Consider the following 17,823-nt stretch of genomic DNA (forward strand, 5'->3'; position numbering starts at 1 on the left):
AAGACACTTCACCTACCGCGTACTGGTGATGGCCAGAGGGGCCAATGGCGCGATATGGCAGCCTCGCTTCTGTCAGTCTGCCCCAGGGCAGCTGTGGCTACAACTGTAGCTTGCCTCCACCAGTGTGTGAGAGTGAATGAATAGTGGAATTGTAAAGTGCTTTAAGGGTCTCAAAAAGCGCTATACAAATGCAATCTATTATTATTATTATTATTATTAAAAGGTGAAGCATGGTTCACCCACTTCTACATGATAGTCATCTGCAGATCAAGAAGGCAGAGGGGGCAGAACCAGGAGTTGCTGGCCCTCCACAATCAGCCCTCCAGGTGGCACCAGAGTCAAGAAACAACTCATCAGCAGGAGCTCAGAACTGGTGAGTGTTTAAATAGAAAGAAAAACTTTCATCTGTGTTTTTATGAAGATTACTCAGGATCACTTAGAAAGTTGTTTGTCACACATACACACACAACAAATGGGAGAACGTTTGATGATGAAGTTGAGCATCCACAACACCAATTGCAAAAACATTAGAACACTGTTTAAAATGGAAATAATACAACGATTTACAAGTCTCATAAACCCATTTTATTCACAGTAGAACAAAGGAAACATCAAATGTTTAAACTGAGATTTTCTTTACGACCCAATGAAAAATATCAGCTCATTTTGATATTTGATGACAGCAACAAAACAAAAGTTGAGGCGTGGCAACAAAAGACTGGACAGGTAGGTGATACAAAAAAGAAACAATTGGAGGAAGATTCTGCAGCTAATTGTGTTATAATGGCAACAGGTCAGTAAGATGACTGGTTATAGAAAGAGTTTCTGTTAGAGAGAAAGAGTTTTTCAGAAGAAAAGATGGGTAGATGTTCACCAATCCTCAAAGAATTTCCAAATAATGCTCCTTAATGAATTATCTCATTATCTGCAGTACATACTAATGTCAAACATTTCAGAAAATGCGTGTGCAAGGGTTAAAACCCCAAATCAATATTGGATGCCTTTGATTGTTCCAGAAATCACTGTATTTGAACAAAGTTCACCGTGCCATCTACAAATACAGTTTAAGCCTCTGTCATATAATGAAGAAGCAATATGTGAACTTGATCCAGAAACACTGCTGTCTTCTTTGGGCCAAAGTTCATTTATAATGGACTGAGGCAATGTGGAAATTGTTCTTTGGTCATATGAATCATAATTTTAAATATGTTTTTAGAAAACGTGGATGCTGTGTCCTCTAAACTAAAGAGTAGAGAGACCATCCGCCTTTTATCAGTGCTTAGCTCAAAGCCTGCATCTCTGATGACATGGGGGTGTATTAGTGGCCATGGAACTGGCAATTTACACACCTGGAAAGGCACCATTGGTGCCTGAAAGGTATATACAGGTTTTGGATCAAATTACAGTCTCATTCAGACAGTGTCTTTTTCAGGCCTTGCATATTTCAGCAAGAAAATGCTAAACTGCCTACTGGAGCTATTAGAACCTGACCTGCCTGGAGTCAAGACCTTTTACCAACTGATAACACTTGGGCCATCCTGAAATAAAAAAACACGACAAAGAAGATCCAGGACTGTTGACAGTTATTATCCTACATCACACAAAAATAGGACCGCATTCCTCTCCCAGAAGTCCAGCAGCTGGTCTCCTCAGTGCCCAGATGTTTACAGGCTAAAAGAAGAGGGGATGCACATACACAGTGGTAAACATGGCCCTGTCAGCAGCTTTGAGTCGTGTTTACACCATCAAATTCACAGGCACCGTATTTTTTCTTAAAATTGTACATTTTCTCCTTTTAAACATTTGGTATGTTTCGTATTTTCTAATGTGAATAAAATATGGGATTTGTACAGGACCTCTTCTACACGTTGAAGGTAAAAACACTTCTACAAAGGATACACCTATGCATCCTCAATTACAGCTCCTCTGGCAAGCCTCGTCACTCCTCTGTCCTCTTGATGCATTTTAGGAACTGACACATCCTCAAATATGAAAGTTTCCTTTCCAGTTCACAGGCAGGAGGCCAAAGCAGACATGGGAGGCACAAATTTGAGAAATAACAAAGGTTTAAGGAGGCCAGCGGATATGATGAGGGGAGTAAAACAAGAACAAGACACATAAGTTGACAAAGACACAGGAAAATGGAGGACAAAAGCACATGATGACAAGATAGCGGGAAGTAAACCACAGGGAACACAAGAATACAAGAATAAAATCAAAGCAGAAACCAAATCTCAACAACAGGACAGTGACAGACTTTAATGTTGGAATAAGTCAACAGCAGCCGTGAGCATGGAGCCAGAATATTCCCATCATTCATTTGATATATTCTGTGTTTACATGCTGCTGACACGTTGGAAGTTCTGAACTGATATTTATCTGAGAAGTTTCTGCTTCTCTTGCTACAATAACAGTGTCACAGTGCAAAGCCTTCAGAAGATATTTCCAGAATTCTCAAACAAGAAACAAGAAACAATAAAAGGCTTTTGTACAATAAGAGTCACATGCTCCTCCATCGTGACCCCCAAAAAATTCTATAGCCAGAAGAGAAATCTCTGCGGTAAAACCGAATGACACGTGTGATTCTAAATATTACATATTGCTGTTGTTTTGTTTCTTTTCTAGTCTCACACAAAATAATCATGGGCACGTGTTTGAGGGATCTGATCGTACTTTGAGGAGACAGGGAAGAGCTCCTAAATTCATGAAGCATTTATTTGTTTTAGGACATCTTGTGTGTAGCTGTTTGTCTGTCCCATTAGCTGATGGTAAAGAACAAGATATGCAATCCAGCACTAATTTATGTACAGGTCATATCAGTGCCAGCGCTTGACAATAATCCAAGTGGCCCAAATCTCAACTGTGCCCAAACGCACTGATGAATTATAGCCTTTCTTTAATGAATCAGCAGAGGAGATTAGAAAGTCACGATTTGCTCGGGGCTTGGTGAAGACTTACAGTAAATGTCCGCGGATCATGATGAACATTATGCTATTAGCACACGAGGCAGCATGCAATTAACCAGAGATCACGAGTCCGTTCGACTTTTAAAACATACGTTCTGCATCTTTGCTATGAGCGGAATGCAGTAGGAAATGCATGGTATTGTGTGTGACCCTTCTCCATTCAAATAGCTGCTGGGGCTCCAAGTAGATGACCTCGTTTCCCTGCTGTCTCAGAGCTTTTCGTCATATTGTGAGGAGGCGAGGAGAGAGAGGAGCCTCATTGTTTTCTGTTCTTTCACTGCATGCATGAGTGGTTCATAGCAAGGTTCACATTTTTAGAAGTTTGGGAACTGGCAAGAGAAGGGAGAGCGAGAGGACAATGTATGTAGCTTTTATCACACATGCTGTTACGTAATAATATATATCATATACCCTAAAGCAGCAGATCCACTATGGTTTCTTTCTGTCCTCCTTTCATACATGTATACTTCATGAAAGAATATTGGGCTTTTGAATGAAGACACAGACAAACAAGAATACTGGAATATGTACAAATGGTTACTATATACAGTAAAATACACCAATATTTCTATTTATTAATTTATTTTTATTTAATGTGTATGTACAGGCATTGATGTGTTAATTAGTTTCATCTCTGTCTTCTTTCCCACCTGTGTCTGCTTCCCTTGATTACCTCATGCATGTATTTAAGGCTTCAGTACTTATTGTGTCATATTGTTGCTGTTTTCTTTGTGCTCTGTTTAAACCCCCTTCCCACTTTTTAAAAAAAATATGTATGGAATACGTTTTCAGCTGCCTGTTGGATTTTCTGCTGCACCCAAACAAAGGTTCATTTCCTGTTTATTAAGGTTGAGTTCAAGTCTGTGTTTCAGGTCCAAATTAACCACACGCCAGGATAGTTTTGCCCAGTGTTAGGGGAAAAGATCAATACCTCCCTATTGTCTCCATTTTAATAAAGTGACACAACTGCTCCATGAGTTGACGTCACAATAAATTCACCTCATTGGAACGATGCGCTGTGCATAAACCTCAGTGAACTGAAGTGCAAAGAAGAGTGGACCAAAATTCCTCCACTGTGATTGGAGAGGCTAATAAAGTCATCCAGAAAACCACTAATTCAAGTCATTAGTGCTTAAGGCAGTTCTACCATGTACTTGGGGGTGCTTAGTTTTTCTCAGGACTGAACGTTAGATCCTATTAGTTAAAAACAGATGAACACGTAGCTAAAGTTAGCCCAGTTCTAGTCCAAGATGCCCCAACAGAACAATGTTCCAAGCGTATGTAAATGTGCCAAGTCTTTACAAACACATTCACATCAACCACTCCATATCAGTATAGAGCATTATTTTTTTCCCTGTTGAGATCTGGTGTGTTCGTTTACGTTTTTGAGCTGCACATGTGTGAAAGTGTTGTCTTCTTATGTATTGTTCTCCAAGTCCAGCTTTTCAATAAATGTCTATCAGCTGTTTTCAACTACATGTAGTTTCTAATCATTAGTTGATATTGTCAAGTTAGCATTTGATGATAGCTCAAATTTTTTTCAATGTAAATTACATTAAATGCCACCTTTTTCACTCACTGTGTTTATACACTGCTCTGCTTTTGATTATTAGTTATTTTTTACTTCTGTCTCTCTTCCACAACATGTCTTTGTCCTGTCTACCTCACCTAACCCCAAACGGTCGCAGCAGATGGCTGTCCTCCCTAAGACTGGTTCTGCTGGAGATTTCTTCCTGTTAAAAGGGAGTTTTTCCTTCTACATGATTCTCTGTTTTCACTGTATTGTTCCAGGGCTTTTACTTACAAAATTAAAGTGCCTTGAGGCAACTGTTCTTGTGATGCTATATAAATAAAATTGAATTGAATGTTTGAGTCTTCATCAGTTTTTTCAAATCAGAAAAATCAATGCACTGTTTAAAAATATGCAGCTATAGTTACAAATAATAATTTCCTGTAAGTATCATTAATATAATGTCTCTGCTTGTATTCAGGTCATACTGAAAAAATAAAAAATTTTTAAAATAAAGATTAAATATTGTCAAAATTAATGACAAAAAAAGTTACTTTTTTTTTTGTTGAAATTAATAAAAATAATAAAAATGGATAAATGTTTATATTTCACGCTTTTACTTGTGTCTTTTTCTAACTATCCATATGAGCCAAACATTTATCAGAGAGCTCTAAAGGCTTTGTTTCACCATTTTTTTCTATCTTAACTATAATTTATTCATTCAGAGTGAAGATATCCCTAGTATGGTCATCTCAGCCACGCAACTCAGTGAAAACCAAAGTCTCACCTACCTGCTGTTCAAACCTTCTGTTTCTCAGTGGCAGCTAATAAGAAACAAGTTAGCTTAAAGGGAATGAGATGGGAACTCAAATGACTTGTTTCAGGTGCACTAAACTCCACTGTACAAGCAAGAAGGATTATTTTGATCTGTAACTCATGCATAGCTGCTCTAGTTGAGGCCAAGGATAAAATTATGATGCTGAAAATTAGCATTAGCCTACACATCCTCTTTAAGATCTGCTTTTTGAGGAAATTTGTTATTGCTGTAAAAGATGAAAGATGAAATGATCCATACCTACCACCGTATATATATTTTTTTAAATATTTAAAATTACTCAAGATAATAAGACATGCCAGAGTTTCTTGGAAACCGGAGAAATTGGCTTATAGGAGACAGGAAACAAACACACCCAACTGCAGACAGACAGACTGACAGACAGACAATGATATTGATTTGTGTTCTTGACAAATGAAGAAATAGTAGAGGTGGCGCTTATGTCCTTACCAATGCAGTTTTCAAAGATATTACTGTAAAAATAACAACAAACAAACAAACAAAAATACATCTGTGATGATACTCAGAATTTCAAATGTTCTGTGGTTGTGCTCAAAGTCTGGATGGGACAACCACAATAAATCATCTGATATTTTCTCATAGCAATTATGTTACATGCAGGACTCTGGTTTATTTGATAGCACGGTCCTTGTTTCATTTACTGTATTGTTTTGTGGAGAGGGACCATTATCCTCAGTGGTAATTCCATCAAAGTAAGGTCATCTACCAACTGGGGCAGTCTGCGTCACCAGTTTGGTTAAAAGGTCAAAACAACAGTCTGAAAGGTTAGCGTCCTGCAGCAACAGAGTAACAGAGCGAACCTCTCTCTTTGTCCTCTTTTTTAATAGTGCTTTACCATTTTATCTCATCCCAGATCCATTCATACTTCTCTCCACTTGATTGCCTACAGCTCTGGAGAATATGATGTGTTTGTGCCACAGAGGCAAGTGCTCTCCATGGTCCTGAAACAAACATCTCTCTTTCTCTCTCCGTCCGTCTCCATCTCCTGCTTACTGAAACTTGCAACCCTAGCTTGAGGGATTCAGCACCACAGTCACTAATAGCTCCCACAAACCCCTCCCTACTCTATCCGTCTATATTTCTAACACACAAACAAACTCTCTCTCTGTCTCTCTCACACAGACACACACACACTGGTTCTTGTCAGAGGAGGAGTGTCATGAATGTCAGGTTACTTTCTGCTTTGCTCTCCGCTCCAGTGTGTCGGGAGAAGAGAGAGTAACATGGACGACTTCAAAACAGTTCACCTGTGTCGTTCTCTGCAGATGAGGTAAGATAAGATTTTTCTGCAGATTTCTACCAAACTCCTGCAGGTAAGAACACTCTGTTAGAAAAATTATGCAGACTTGGAAAAACTTCCATGGAACACATTTAATGTCTGCTCGCTGAGGCAGCGGTAGAGTCAAAAGATGGGAAATGTTTTCCTAAATTTTTATTCCCACTGGAACTTTGTATGTAATGTATGTAAAAAAAATTTATAACCACTTTGATTCAAAGGAAACAAAGTCAGCTAAGGATATTCTTTAAAGAAACAGTCTCACATGAAATGTTAAAGCATTATAATGATACATCAATATATTGATTGACATTTTATCCGTGGCTTGTTGTTCAGTTCAGTTTCCTGATAAAGATTGAATTGAGAGCAAAGTAAACCTGGCGTCTATTGTTCCCCTGAGACCTTTTAGGAGATGTTTAATCTTAATTTCTCTCCTGACACAAAAGGTTTCACTCAGCATCAGATCCAGACTCTGGATTCCCTGGTTTCCCCGCTCCCGAGGAATCCCCTTATTACAAAAAAAAAAACAAAAAACAAATTGTTTAAATGGGAAATTTCCTCTAACTCACCAACTTGAAACTTCTCAGTTTTATTTTTATAAACCTTCACTCTCTAGTTGCTGTGGTATTTTTGTGTTTTCTCACTCTCAGTGCTACACTGGGCATTCAGTGGTTTTCTCTTCTCTCAGTTGCACCGCTCTGTGAAGCCAAAGCTCAGGCTGATGTGAAATTTCCCACTTTTCACATTCAAGACACAGTTCTCTGAGATGAAAAAAACAAGTATGAATTAGTGCCATAACATAAGGAACATTTGCTGCGAAACGTGACGGTGGAAAAAAAAAAACACTTTTTAAATTCATGAAATGTTAACCTTACAAATTAAACTAACTGAAACTGTTTGTGCTATACGTATTTATTTCATTTAAAATCCTGTTTAAACATTCAGTGTGGTGTTGCATTTTACAGTTAGACGGATGTTTGTCTTCTAAAGAACTGAACAATAAAACTACGGCACAGATCAATATAAAACGGAGCTACCACACTTTGATCCCTATAGCCATTAAATCCCGTAAGCGCTGTGAAACATCTGCAGTTGCAGAAGTGTTTCTATACCTGCTCTTTTCTCTGCAAACAAACCTACTGTTCCCACGTCTCATCCGGCAGTAAGTCTGCAGCCGCCCGGTGTATCGTTCATGGTATCAAAGACTTTTTTAAACCGAGCTCGCCCAGTCAGAGGACTGTATCCTAGAACCATATTACCGGTGCAGCTGTTGCAGGCAGCATCTGCTGGATCTAATTACTATGTTTCTGTGCCTGTCAAAGAAATATGGTTTGCCTCTGTGACTCTTTCCAGTAGCCCTGCATACCAATTAGGGAGATCCAGTAATGTAGGTCTTATTAGTGTGAAGAGAGAAGAAGTGAGGATGGCCTTGAGAGGAGGCAACAATCTCCTTAGCGAACTCTACATCACGTTGGAAAATCTCTGGCGAAGCCCACTGAGCAACTTGATAATTAAGATAATTTACTCGGTTAATCAGTAAAGTCACTAGAACAGCTACATAAAGTTAAACACATCTGACTGACACATAAGTGCTGCATTCAAGTACAACTGCAAGAGAATACCTAATGTCAAAACCTACCTACTTAAAATAATGCATCCAGTTATTTTAAGTATTGTGAACCTTTGTACAACCAGTTGCTTGGCATGTCGAGAGAGTTTCTTCTCCAAGAATCGTGTTATTGCTCTTCTATAGATACAGGACATTTGTTGTGGCTACAGACCCCCAGTTTGACAGGGACGAGGCACAAAGCCAGCCTCGGGGTGTTACAAGCTAGTGTGTCCTAATGCTGGTCCCAAACCCAGACATATAAGAGGATCACATCAGGAAGGGCATGTGCCAAATCAAACATGTGAATTTATTATTCTTAGGAAATGAAGCAGTAGCCAAAAATACCCTTTTATAGATAGAGATATCTTTATTGTTCATAGAATAAAGCTGACCTATTAAAATTTTTATGGGCTCCTTTATCATGGGGCCCATAAAGAAATGAGTATTGAGTCAGGCTGCTTGCAGCTTCTTTTTAATATAAGCTGTCATTTCTTTTTTCACTTTCAAATATCACATTTCGTGCAGCTTTTTCTGTAAATATAAGAGACTTTATATTTTTCTTTAAAAACTCTTTAAAGAAAAAAACACGTGAACTGCTTTTAAAATGCAGTGTGCTGTTATGAATATAACTGACTTAACAACAAAGTAAGAACAGGCTCCCATCAGCATGTCCATAAAGCAAACTGTACTTTTATGATAATATTTATGTACCGTAGTACAAGTATTTTTACTTAAAAGGGCCACTGTCAGTTCATTGCTCTCAATTCATTAATGAGAAGTGATTGATGAATATATGATCATAAATTTGACCTTGAGCCAAAGTCAGTCCTTAACACTCAAATGTAACATCCTACCTTTTGTTGTCCTCCCTTTGATGTGCATCAATTTTACATTTTTCTGACTTTACAAATCATCACCGTTAGGCTCTGAACTCTCTCTCTCTCTCTCTCTCTCTCTCTCTCTCTCTCACACACACACACACACACACACACACACACACACACACACACACACACACACACACACACACACACACACACACACACACACTCTTTTTGTATCTGTGACTGAAAAGACCCGGAATGGGTCTTTAATGAGTAAGCAATGGAGTTCAACATGCTGTAATAGAGTTTAATCTGGCTGTAAGAGCAGGAAGGAAACATCTTTCAGGTACAGTATGATGTTATCATGTGGCCTAATGGAGTCACTTACAGGGTTTTAGCAGTATGCACCAACCCTCGTGGTCTCAACTAAGTATCTTTTTATTGATTCTCTGATCAGAACAGACTAGTTAATCACGTTGTTTTGCCACTATTTCTGATGTTTCTTCATTTTTAATATAATAGTAACAGTAATGATGCTTAACAATTGAGATACATAATTGGTATGTTTTGCCTGCCCGGGATCATTTTAAATACGCGGCTCGGTAGTAATTTAAAAGAAGCGGTATCCCCATATGCATATCATCTGTTATTTACTGAATGCTTTTATCTAAATCACCTGACAGCACCACGAGCGCCTGAATCTCGAGCGTGGGTGGCCCCAGTGGAAATCTGTTTGTACGCTCACCCAAACAGGCTTTCATAACTCGCAGAACAAGCAGTTCCAGTGCCAAAGAAAAGACCCCCATCATCCCTTTTTTCTCACTGCAGACACAAGTCTGCGGATAACACTTCTTTAGCCTCAGAGAATCTGTCCTGTCTTAACATAAAAACCGCAGCTTCTATTAAGACTTACTTGGACATCTGTCTGAAAGAGCCAAACACACAAGCTCATGTGGACACACACATGTTTGAATTTACCCAAATATGCCAGGCAGTCCCTTTTACATATCCAGGAGCAGAAAATGACGCCTGCAGCATGAAGCGACCAACTTGATCTTTTTGAAATGACTCTCCTGCAAAGATTAGACACTCTCTCAGGGCATTTTTGAAAATTGTAAACTGTAGATGTCCTCGTTCAAGCTCCCAGGAAAGAGTGGATTGGTTAAGATTTCTGGGAGCCAGACACACAAAGCTCAAAGCTAGAGATTCATGCACACTTGCATATGCATTCTTTTTGTGGCATTTGAAAGTTGTTTTGTGGGCACACACGCTATTTTTAGATCCTTTGAGATTTACATAGTTTAAACATACAAGAGAAAAAGAGGGAAAATAAATATTAGCAAAGGATAAAATGTAGCAAAGTTTAACCAACATGAAAGATTTGATATTGTTCCGTGGTGCTGCAGTGCTTTACAGCGATCTGTTACAGTGGTCTGTTATCTGGATTCTGGCTTCAAACCTGCTGACAGTGTGTGTTTTCTCAGTGTGGTCCATATTTTTCCTAAAGCCCAAAGACAAGCATGTTTAACTCCAGTATGTAACCAGCTTGTCGCACAGTGAAGGCTGGGAAAGACTGCAGCATATCCATTTTAAAGAGTTCTTAAAAAAGTAAATTAACACAATAATTCTACTGAAACTGTTCATTTTTCAGAATCAACATGTCAGCATCTCCATTAGCATCAAAGCCGTTTTAACATGTTATTCCTGTTTGTGAGATGTGGCTGTGACTTTGTAAACAAAGCTGCTGTGACCTTTATTTGCACACCTGTCCGTTCTTTTCACCGGGAGCAAGCTGTTAGCACAAAAACACCTGCGAATCATTTACATGCTGCAAGTTCTGCACAATTTTGCATGATTTTGCATCTACACATAGAAAGATACTGAATAATTTGAACACCCCCGGCCCCCCAAAAAAACCAAAAACAAACCTATAGTACTAAAAACTTATGTTTTATAATCTCTCTTCTTTTCAGGTTTTGCACATATGTGAACGACGCTTGAAGCATGCAAAGGATGCTGGACAGCATGGAGATTCTCAATTCATCCCACGCTAGCAACATCAGTGTCAGCAATGGCACTGGCCTCTTCTTTCGAAGCCCGTACACGACTTTGGAGATAGCGCTCATCATTCTCGTTGCAGGATCTCTGAGTCTGATCACTGTCATCGGAAACATCCTGGTCATGCTCTCTATAAAGGTTTGGGGTTTTCCTGTTTTGATCCTTCATGATTAATGAGTGTGATTCAAACATCCATCTCTGGACACCTTGAACAGCACAGCCAGACTTACAGATAAGACTTGAACATGTGCAACCCAGCACAGAGTGGTAATTTAATAGAAACGAGAAAACACACATCACATTGCACAAAAAAGATTAGCATCTGACAGCCTCCTCTATGTTGTTCCTCTAAAGGTAAACAGGAACCTGCAGACCGTCAACAACTACTTCCTGTTCAGCCTGGCTTGCGCAGACCTGATTATTGGTGTCTGCTCCATGAACCTCTACACCGTCTACATTGTGATTGGGTTCTGGCCCCTAGGAGCAGTGGTGTGTGACCTGTGGCTGGCTGTCGACTATGTTGTGAGCAACGCCTCAGTCATGAACTTGCTCATCATCAGTTTTGACCGTTACTTTTGTGTCACCAAACCGCTTAGCTACCCAGTGCGGCGCAGCACCAAAATAGCAGGGCTGATGATTGCAGCAGCATGGGTCTTGTCCTTCATCCTGTGGGCTCCTGCAATTTTGTTCTGGCAGTTCATAGTTGGGGGAAGGACTGTGAAACCCAATGAGTGCTACATCCAGTTCTTCTCCAACCCAGCGGTGACCTTCGGGACGGCTATCGCGGCTTTCTACCTACCTGTGGCCATCATGATCTACCTTTACTGGCGCATCTCCAAGGCCAGTCGCAGCCGCATGAGGAAAGACAGCAGGAAGACCTCAGGCACTAGTCTGGGAGAAGCTCCTTCTAACAGCCAGGAGGAAGGAGGTGAGAACACCACTGCAACAAAAAAGGTTCAGGAAGAGGCTGCAGATGGCAAGGAGAAGGAAATGCTCCAGCAGAAACAGCAACAGAACGGAATCGGTCCGTGCAAGGAAGACCGAACCAACCAGGTGGACTCCACATCAGATAGCATTCAGGCTTCGACATCCAAGGATGCTGAGATTCCACCTTCGTCATGGAAAAACTCAAATATTGGGAAAAATGAAGCCCAACCATCTTCTCGGAAAAACTCAGCAGCTGACGCTCAAATGCTAGTCACGAAAACTCTGTTTAAGGTAATCAAAAGATATTCATCCTTAATTGGCCAGATTTATTACAATTTAAAGCAGTCATGGGTTTGGTCATGTCAAGTTTGTTGTTAATTAAAAGTTGTTTTTTTTATCACCATATTTAATAGCTCAGCAGAAGTTGTCTTTATTTTAGAGGCATCATAAGTTTGGTGCCTGTAGTTTAAAGAATACATCTGGAACAGTTTATAATCTGGACCATAAAGAAAATATCTAGAAGTTCACAATCTTTTTTTTTTTTTTTTTTTTGGAATAAGTATTAGGACAAGAGAGTCCAGTGCTGAGTTGTAAGCTAATGCTAGCTAATGTACACACAAAGAGGTGCTAAGGGTGCAGCAAACATAAATTAAACAAAATAACTGAATTTAACTCAAATGAGCAGAAAGTAGTTAGGTGGTGTAATTAACAGCACAACAGGACATATTATTAGTCAGATAATTTTTAGTAAAAATGAATTACTAAACACCACAAACATAGTCGATATGTTCTGTCCGTTGATGTAACTTAGCAGATAGGTAGCAGCTAACCAAATACCACTCTTACTTATTCAAGTAAACTGGTAACCATATAAATGAAGATGGTAACCATGGTGAAGAAAAAAAAGGAATAAAATGATATTAGATTTAATTTAAGTGATCTTTGTGCCTGATGGCAGCCTCACAGAGTTGCTAGCATGACTGCATTCATTCAGCTCTATGAAGCATTTTTGTGTGGTTGAAACTTCCGTGTTGTTGTTTTGGGTCGTTCTTACTTTTCTTTGATCTCAGTGTGAAATTGATACACTTTCAGATTTTCTTTAATCACACACTTGTTTCAGACACTTAACATTTGTCAGTCGCACATCCATGATGATCCACCACATCCAGATGGTGCACTACTGGATTGAGTTTTGGTGACTGTGGAGGAGATTTGAATACAGTGAACTCATTATGTTCGAAAAATGAGTTTGAGATGATTTAAGCCTTAGGTTCCAGTTCTTAGCTGACAAGCGTGTGAGGTCTTCTGTGTTGTTGTTCATTCAGAGATGCTCTTCTGAATACTGTTGCAACAATTGGTTATTTTGTTTACTGATGACTTCCTGTCAGCTAGAAACAGTCTGGCCATTCTTCTCTGACCTCTGGCATTAGCTGGATATTTTCTCTGTTTTGGACCATTCTCTGTAAACCCAAGAGATGGTGTTGTGGGAAAATCCCAGCAGTTTGTGAAATACTCAGAACAGCTCATTTGGTACCAACACAGGTATGGAAGGTTATGTTGGACTTACACAGGAGTGACACACACACACACACACACACACACAAACACACTAAAAAGAAACAATAGAACTCTTTTCTTCTTCTACTGTCATTTTTCAGGTAACAATGCGTGCGATGAGTGAAAACGCTGTGGCAAAGTGGAAAAAGAGGGGAATTTCTTCCAGGGAGAAAAAGGTCACACGCACCATCATGGCCATCCTGGTTGCATTTGTCGTCACTTGGACGCCGTACAACGTGATGGTGCTTATCAACACATTCTGCTCCATCTGCATCCCCAACACGCTGTGGACCATTGGCTACTGGCTGTGCTACATCAACAGCACCATCAACCCAGCCTGCTATGCCCTCTGCAACGCCACCTTCAAGAACACCTTCAAGCAGCTGCTTCTGTGCCAGTACAAGAACATACGCACTTCACGATGAGCAGGGGGTGCAAATGCTTTACTGTGTTTGTGGTGGAATCTGAATAATGTGACAAATCTTTTAAAGAATGATTTCGAAAGTTGGAAACATAGATACATAGATAAAGTGTGGTCTTGTTGTGCAATTACTTCATGTTGCTTTTCGGTGGTAGAATCCCCCCCAGCCCCCTTCTTCCACTGAAAATAAAACTGTGATTTAACTCATAATCATATTATAAAGTCAAACTTTCAAAGACTTAAGTGGAACTAATTTCAATGAGCTTTACTGACTGTCTGAAAAATACTTTTGCATAACAGTCACTTGGAGTTTTATTTCTTTTTTTATTTCCTCTTTTTGCTACTTCTACACAAACTTGTGCAGTTTGTTGTTTAAAATGTGCTTGTTGTGATGGTTTTGTGAAGGTAGTTTAAAAAAAGATGTGATTGAAAATTATACTATTATGAGAGCATTAGAGCTAAGCTCTAAAAATGAACCATGTCTTTATACTAAATCCACGGGAGAAAAGAGAATTAGCAGCTGTGAAGTGATGCGTGTCCTGTGTGTCGTGCTAAACTTACATTTCACATTAATGGAACCTGTAATCTGTGATGTTGTGAGACGTGTGCGACTATTAAACGTGCCTGTGTCTTCCCTCTTTTTCTCTGATTTGTGTAAATAAAAAGGATGACAGTTTGGAATCAGAGTTATTTGTCATAACCTGGGTGTCCTCTTTTTTTCCTTCATTTCTGCTAATATTATTTTTTTCCCATTGGCTATCATCCGATATGAAAAAAACTTAACCAAACCGACCAAATTACTGCCACAAGATTACAGGCTGTATACGAAAGAAAGAGGTAGCCATCACCCATGATGATGTCACCCATTTGTTTTTGTTTGTTTGTTTTGTTTTAGATGCTGTAAATAACATAGTCATGTTTTTTATGCTGGGAGTCTTTAGGGACTAATTTGTTTTTAGAGCCAGACTCACTAGAAGAACTGTAGGTTTTGGGTCTGAACACCATTGCAGGAGTCCTAGGCTACGTCTACACTAATCCAGATAAATTGGAAAACGGCGTTTTGGTCTAATAACGCTCCGTGTCCACACTATCTTTTTCAGTTGTTTTCTTCCACACTGAAAACCCTACGTTCCTGTACTGTGCATGTGTGAAAAGTAATACGATTGAGCTGGGTCATTTCTGTCTGCCATTTATTTACTTTCTGGTTCTTTGAAAAGTCAAGGAAAAGTGCTGAGTTTTATCTGGAGCTATCTGGAGCATTTACAAACTGATATTAATCTTTATAAAGGCTGTCAAAATTGAGAGCAAACAAAACAACTGCTGCACAATGCCGTCCGCCATCTTAGTTGAATTGATCACATGACTGCAACGCTAAAACGGTGTCTTCAAATGTATCCACTTTGGAGAGCGTTTACAAAAAGGTCTGTTTTCCTTGACCAAAAACGACGTCTCGGTGTGGACGGAAGGCCAAAACGGAGCGAAAAAGATGCATTTTCAAACAAAAACATATTAGTGTGAACACGGCCTTAGACAGCAAGCTGAGGTTGCTTAAGTCACATACAGATAAGTGTTTGAAAGATTGTAATCCAGTTTACCAGCCAAAAGCAATTTACTTCACATTTTTAACGAGAAGAGTTATTTGCTGTAAGCATTAGGATGTGTGCAGTCCTCTGTCCTGTTACAGACTTATCACTCAAAAAGTGCTCCCACAAAAGAGTTTAGACATAAAAATAAGAAGTAAATAGACTTTCTACTTGAACTATATAGACTATAATCCTACTTAGGTAGAAGCTTAGTAGGTTAATATTGTTCAAATTGTATAATCAAAATGATGACGATCATTTTGGCTAAGAGCCCATGACTGACGGGGGCCCTAGAAAACAGCAGAAAAAACATTATTAACCTGTCTCCATAAAATAATGTTTGCCTCAAGGTCCTTAGAAACATGTTTGTTTCCTGGCATTACTTTTATTTTGGTTTTGGCAACAACGTGGCCTCCGACTGCCTCACCCCTCCTAATTCCCTGATTTGGTTTGGTCCAGATGCACGCGCTCCTAGCTGATGCCGAGCAGCAGCGGTAAGAGGTTTGGGAGACAGGTTTTTATTCTACAGACTTATTTATTGTGTTATAATAATACATTATAATTATAACCTATCCTGTTTATATTTTGTACACTGCCTGGGACTGCTGCATGTGGTGAGAGAGTTTTCAGTGATCCAAAACTGATTAAAACCTATTTGAGTTTCACAGGTTTCAGGACAGACATATTTTATTTGGCAATACTTTGTTTGAAAGTTGATATCCAAATGAGTATTTAGGTTATATTTGACAATACTCAGTATTATAAATAAAAATGTTTAAACAGTACACCATTTTATAGATGAGAATTTAAATGTATTTCCATCTGTATTTAGTGTACAATTAAAAAAAAGATTACAAATCTGATAACATTATCATTCAAAATAGAGAAAGATCCAGGCGCTTCGTCTCCGATCATGGTACTGCAAACACGTCCTGAACATCATCTTAAAGTCTTCTCTCTCAGAGGGTTTTTCTGTCTTAGCTGATGGGAAAACACCTCCCAACACCTGCAGAGCTGTTACACCCTCTAGTGGATAAAAAAAAACATGTACCTGGAGGTTAAAAGGTAGAAACCTGAAAAGACCAACTCTGTCCAGTTCACTGGATACTGCACAGAAGAACCTTTTATTCTGTTTGTAGGGACCTTCCTACTGCGATCTATTTAACCAGACATAACAAAACTATTGTACAGACTAAAGTTAAAGGACCTTTTTTTTTTTAAAAACAAAGGTTAATAAAATCTGTCTTCAAACACCAGTCAGGTGCCCCTGTATGAACATTAAGACTTGTCTGTCTTGCTATATTTATTCGTCTGGTTCACAGTGGCCATTATGTATTAGCTCGCCGTACACTGGCTATCATCCAAAGTTTCTGCTGTTTTGCTGCAAAGTTTTTTCTTTCTGTAAGTGCAGTTCATCAGGGGAACACTAAGTGCGATTTATAACTGTTTCAAACCCCTTATATATACAAAAATCAGCCTATCTGAGAAACCCAGGCACTTCTGCCCATACCTACATGCAAAATCCCACCTCGTGTCTTTCAGCCTGGCATTGGAGCAGGTGATCAGGAACCACAGGGCCTCTGTTGATGCTGGTGGCATTTAATGTAAACATGACATCATGCCTGGTTGTTTATAATGTAACCCTCTGATCGAGTTACACATGTGCCTTAATGGGATTTGAGTCAGTGTTATCAAAGGCAACACAAAAACAAGAAATGCAAGTCCAGATGACTCAGATCTTGAATGCAAGGGCTTCCTTGTGTCCTTTTAGCATGAAAGACTGTATGACGGCACAAACTGACATCTACTTATTGATGGAGGTGAGTTACACTCCTGCATTTCCAGGTTATGTTTGCCTCGTGTCGAGCAGCAGTGCTCATATCTCTGTTTACACTGTACACACTGCATCCAAAATCAATTATCTGCTTTACATTTAGTCAAAGTAACCAAGAACTGCTACTGTTTAGAGTAAATACACTCTATGGAGGAGGAAATATCAGATATATGTGGGTAGAGAAGAAGAAGAAAGAAGCTAATTCAACACATTACTATCAGAGGAAACATGGAAAAGAACCAGATCCTGGGATTAGCTGATGGGTATCTGAAACCACTAGAGGAGTACAGAGCTGAACTTAATGGGGAGGATATGGAGAGTGCTAATGGTGGAACAAGGGAAAGCAAAGGCAGTCCGAACCTGCTGCAGATGCTAAAAGCAGCAGAGAGGAGGAGGGCGCAG

General features: G+C 39.3%; 1 protein-coding gene across 1 annotated transcript; it reads left to right on the forward strand.

The window, feature by feature from the left end:
- Positions 1-343: 343 nt before the first annotated feature.
- LOC309710968 (muscarinic acetylcholine receptor M2-like) lies at positions 344-14,669 on the forward strand. Its single transcript, XM_082540883.1, has 5 exons — positions 344-373; positions 6,455-6,602; positions 11,015-11,237; positions 11,454-12,317; positions 13,685-14,669. Exons 3-5 carry the CDS (start codon positions 11,046-11,048, stop codon positions 14,006-14,008), a joined length of 1,380 nt encoding a protein of 459 aa, XP_082397009.1. The 5' UTR covers positions 344-373; positions 6,455-6,602; positions 11,015-11,045; the 3' UTR covers positions 14,009-14,669.
- Positions 14,670-17,823: the final 3,154 nt, after the last annotated feature.

Source organism: Aulonocara stuartgranti, assembly GCF_965226115.1.
Source record: "Aulonocara stuartgranti genome assembly, chromosome: 7".
In the NCBI taxonomy this organism is placed as follows: Eukaryota; Metazoa; Chordata; class Actinopteri; order Cichliformes; family Cichlidae; genus Aulonocara; species Aulonocara stuartgranti.

Excerpts from the sequence above, each read along its gene's own strand:
- LOC309710968 (XM_082540883.1), top strand. The coding sequence starts at position 11,046 with ATGCAAAGGATGCTGGACAGCATGGAGATTCTCAATTCATCCCACGCT. Across the intron at positions 11,238-11,453 it reads TGGTCATGCTCTCTATAAAG|GTAAACAGGAACCTGCAGAC; the intron begins GTTTGGGGTTTT and ends GTTCCTCTAAAG. Across the intron at positions 12,318-13,684 it reads TCACGAAAACTCTGTTTAAG|GTAACAATGCGTGCGATGAG; the intron begins GTAATCAAAAGA and ends GTCATTTTTCAG.